The 2,975-nt window shown below is 37.5% G+C and overlaps 1 protein-coding gene across 1 annotated transcript in view; it reads left to right on the top strand.

Annotated features, from left to right (window-relative positions):
* LOC104287132 (mitogen-activated protein kinase kinase kinase 1-like) overlaps nt 1-2,216 on the top strand; it is a 30,743-nt gene extending 28,527 nt beyond the window's left edge. Inside the window, exon 19 of the mRNA XM_009885797.1 lies at nt 1,300-2,216. Coding sequence (XP_009884099.1) covers nt 1,300-1,449 — 150 coding nt within the window. The 3' untranslated portion in view covers nt 1,450-2,216. The remainder of the gene's footprint in view (nt 1-1,299) is intronic.
* The last annotated feature ends 759 nt before the right edge of the window (nt 2,217-2,975 follow it).

Genomic DNA, 2,975 nt, shown 5'->3' with positions numbered 1-2,975 from the left:
CATTGATGAAGATATTGAACAGTACTGGTCCCAGTGTGGACCCCTAAGGGACACCACTCGTCACCAATCTCCATGTGGACATTGAGCCTTTGACCACTACCCTCTGGATGTGACCATCCAACCAATTCCTCATCCACCAAACAGTCCACCCATCAAATCCATATCTCTCCAATTTAGAGAGAAGGATGTTGTGGGGGACCATGTCAAAGGCCTTACAGAAGTCCAGAGACGACATCCATAGCTCTTCCCTTGTCCACTGATGTAGTCACTCCATCATAGAAGGCCACTAGGTTGGCCAGGCAAGACTTGCCCTTGGTGAAGCCATGCTGGCTGTCTCGAATCACCTCCCTGTCCTCCATGTGCCTTAGCATAGCTTCTAGGAGGATCTGTTCCGGGATCTTCCCAGGCACAGAGGTGAGGCTGACAGGTCAGTAGTTCCCAGGGTCCTCCTTTCTACCCTTTTTAAAAATGGGTGCAATGTTTCCCTTTAGTATATTTAATACTAAAAATCTAGTTGAACTGTGGGCATGAATAAAGAAAATACTGCCACAAGTGAAGAAAGTGATTAGCATCTTCACTAGCATGAGTGAAGAAAGTGTTTCCACAAAACAGAACTAGCACAGTGGTATTCAAATATGTTCTAATTAGGTACAAATTGCTTATAAGAGATGTAATTGTCTTGGTTCTGTGTTTGTGAATCTGGTGGTGCCACCCTAGTGTTCTCAATATTGCTTAATTTGATCTAGAGAAGATAAAAGTAATTTGGTTGGGAGTGATCTGCTTCTGTCTGAGAAAGATTGCCCTTTGGGGTGGTAGCAGAAATATGGTAAGACAATGCAAGAGAGCTCACCCAACTTAACATATCATAACGTAACATTGTTCAGCTTAATATATCTCAATGTTTGCTTACATCATGCTAGTTAACAGTCATTGCAAGTATTAGACTAAAGAATACCTGTAAGTGTGGCATGAGAGCTTTTATGGCCTGCTTAGCAGATGGTTACTGCAGAATCTTTGCTGTAAGGAAAATTTAGAGAAAAGTGCAAGGAGAGAGGTAGACTGAAAAGCAATAGAGCATACGTTATTGGGGAAAGAAGCATAAAGGGAACCTAAGACCCATTTTATAAAATGGAAGCAGTAATGTAATCTTCAAACTACAATAGGAAATACGCTAAGTGGATAAAAGCTCATAATATAACTAGTCAGCTGAAAATTATTAGCTTGTTGAAGGTTTTGGGGGTAGGAGAGGGGGCTTAAGAATCACTGATGTCTAAAAAAAGTAATTTTCCCTTTGTTCAGATTGCTAGTGCAACTACTGCTCCATCAATCCCTTCACATCTGTCTCCTGGTTTGAAAGATGTGGCTCTTCGGTGTTTAGAACTTCAACCTCAGGACAGACCCCCATCAAGGGAGCTGCTGAAACACCCAGTCTTCCGTACTACATGGTAGCTACTTATACATAAGGCTGATATACTGAAGAAGATGCTATTGAATAGACGATAACTATCTTGCAATGCAGTTAAGCACAGCAGCTTGTATTATTGTGCTGGCCTTAATAATAGATACATCAATGACATAAGGCCAGTGGAGGACCCTACCAAAGTATGTGATTGACAAATTGAGATCTTTACCTAAGCTCATTATGCAACATTTCATAACTTGTGCAGAGACTTGTAAACTGTGTCTTTTCAAACATCTGGGTCTTTGAACGCAAAAGCATTTTTCCTTAAATCTGCATGATTATTTAGCAGATAAGTGATTTTTATTTTATTTGGAGCATTTTTTCAGCAGTATTAGCAACTGAGAGTCTCAGGATCTATTTTAATATAGTAATCACTGTTCCATTTCACATCATATAGATGTAAGCAGAGGGTTCTGCAATTAGTCAGTTTTCAGCACTGGTTAAAAGGAAGTTCTGTATTTGTTTCTTTTAATTATACAAAGTTCTCTGAGTAACAAATCCAAACATTGATGGATACTTTAAAAAAACATTTTGCCTTCTTTAAAGTAAGAGCAGGCAGTTGTGGTTCACTGTGCATTTACTGTTGGTCATGTAATTTCTTTTGAAATCAAAGTTTGTTTTCATTGTATTTTTAACTTTCAGGGAAAGGTAATCTTTTAAAATAGTCTTTAGAAAAAGATGCAAACTGTGTCATGGAACATCTTGCTGACATGAGTTTTAAAAATAGATTTGCTGGAAATCTGGAATAAAATAAAATGCCAGTCAGTGTTTCAGCCTCTGACAGTATAGATTGTTTAAAAAAAAACAAACAACAACTTAGTCTGAATCATGCTGAAAGTTGAGCCTTCTTTTCATATAGCAGTTTCTTCTGGCAAATAGCGTAGAGAAGTTTCATGTCAAAGGACCCAAACTCAGCTCCCATTAAAGTTTATGGGAGATTGTCCTGTATTTCGGTGGGACCTTTGAGCCACCTGTGAGCAAATGTCATTCTTTGTGTAACAAAACTGAGGTCACATTCTCCACTGATAACTAAGTTTTACCTGCTGTTTTCCTTCTCCTGTACATCATCTATTTACTGTAGTAAATAATAAAAAATATTACCATAACAAAGGTTTTTATTTTAACAAGAAACAAACTTGGACTTGAAAAACAAGGTTAAGTAAAATGTGAAGTAAAGCTTCACCTGTAGTGCAGAACTTGTGTTTTTAGCAGGTGTGTTTTAAAAATTATTTTAAAGGCACATTTTTAGATTCTGATGCATGTAATGATGAAGGAAAAGGGCAGCTTTTCTTTTGCTTTTTTTAAGAGGGGGGATCTTTTTAAATCAAATACTCACTGTGTTTAATCAATTTGGAAAAACATAAAAATGCTGTTCATGATTTAACTCTTCAGAAGCCAGTTGAATTCTTGGACTGAAATAGAATTGGTTATATTCAAAGACTCGGGACAAGCTAAATAAGCTATAGTACATTAAAAATGTGCAAGGCAAATTGGAAGTAAAACATCGTAAAGA

The sequence above is a fragment of the Charadrius vociferus genome, unplaced genomic scaffold (genome assembly GCF_000708025.1).
Source record: "Charadrius vociferus isolate BGI_N301 unplaced genomic scaffold, ASM70802v2 scaffold685, whole genome shotgun sequence".
NCBI lineage: Eukaryota > Metazoa > Chordata > Aves > Charadriiformes > Charadriidae > Charadrius > Charadrius vociferus.
Note: the sequence above shows the minus strand (reverse complement) of the source record. Positions and strands in the feature narration are given on the sequence as shown.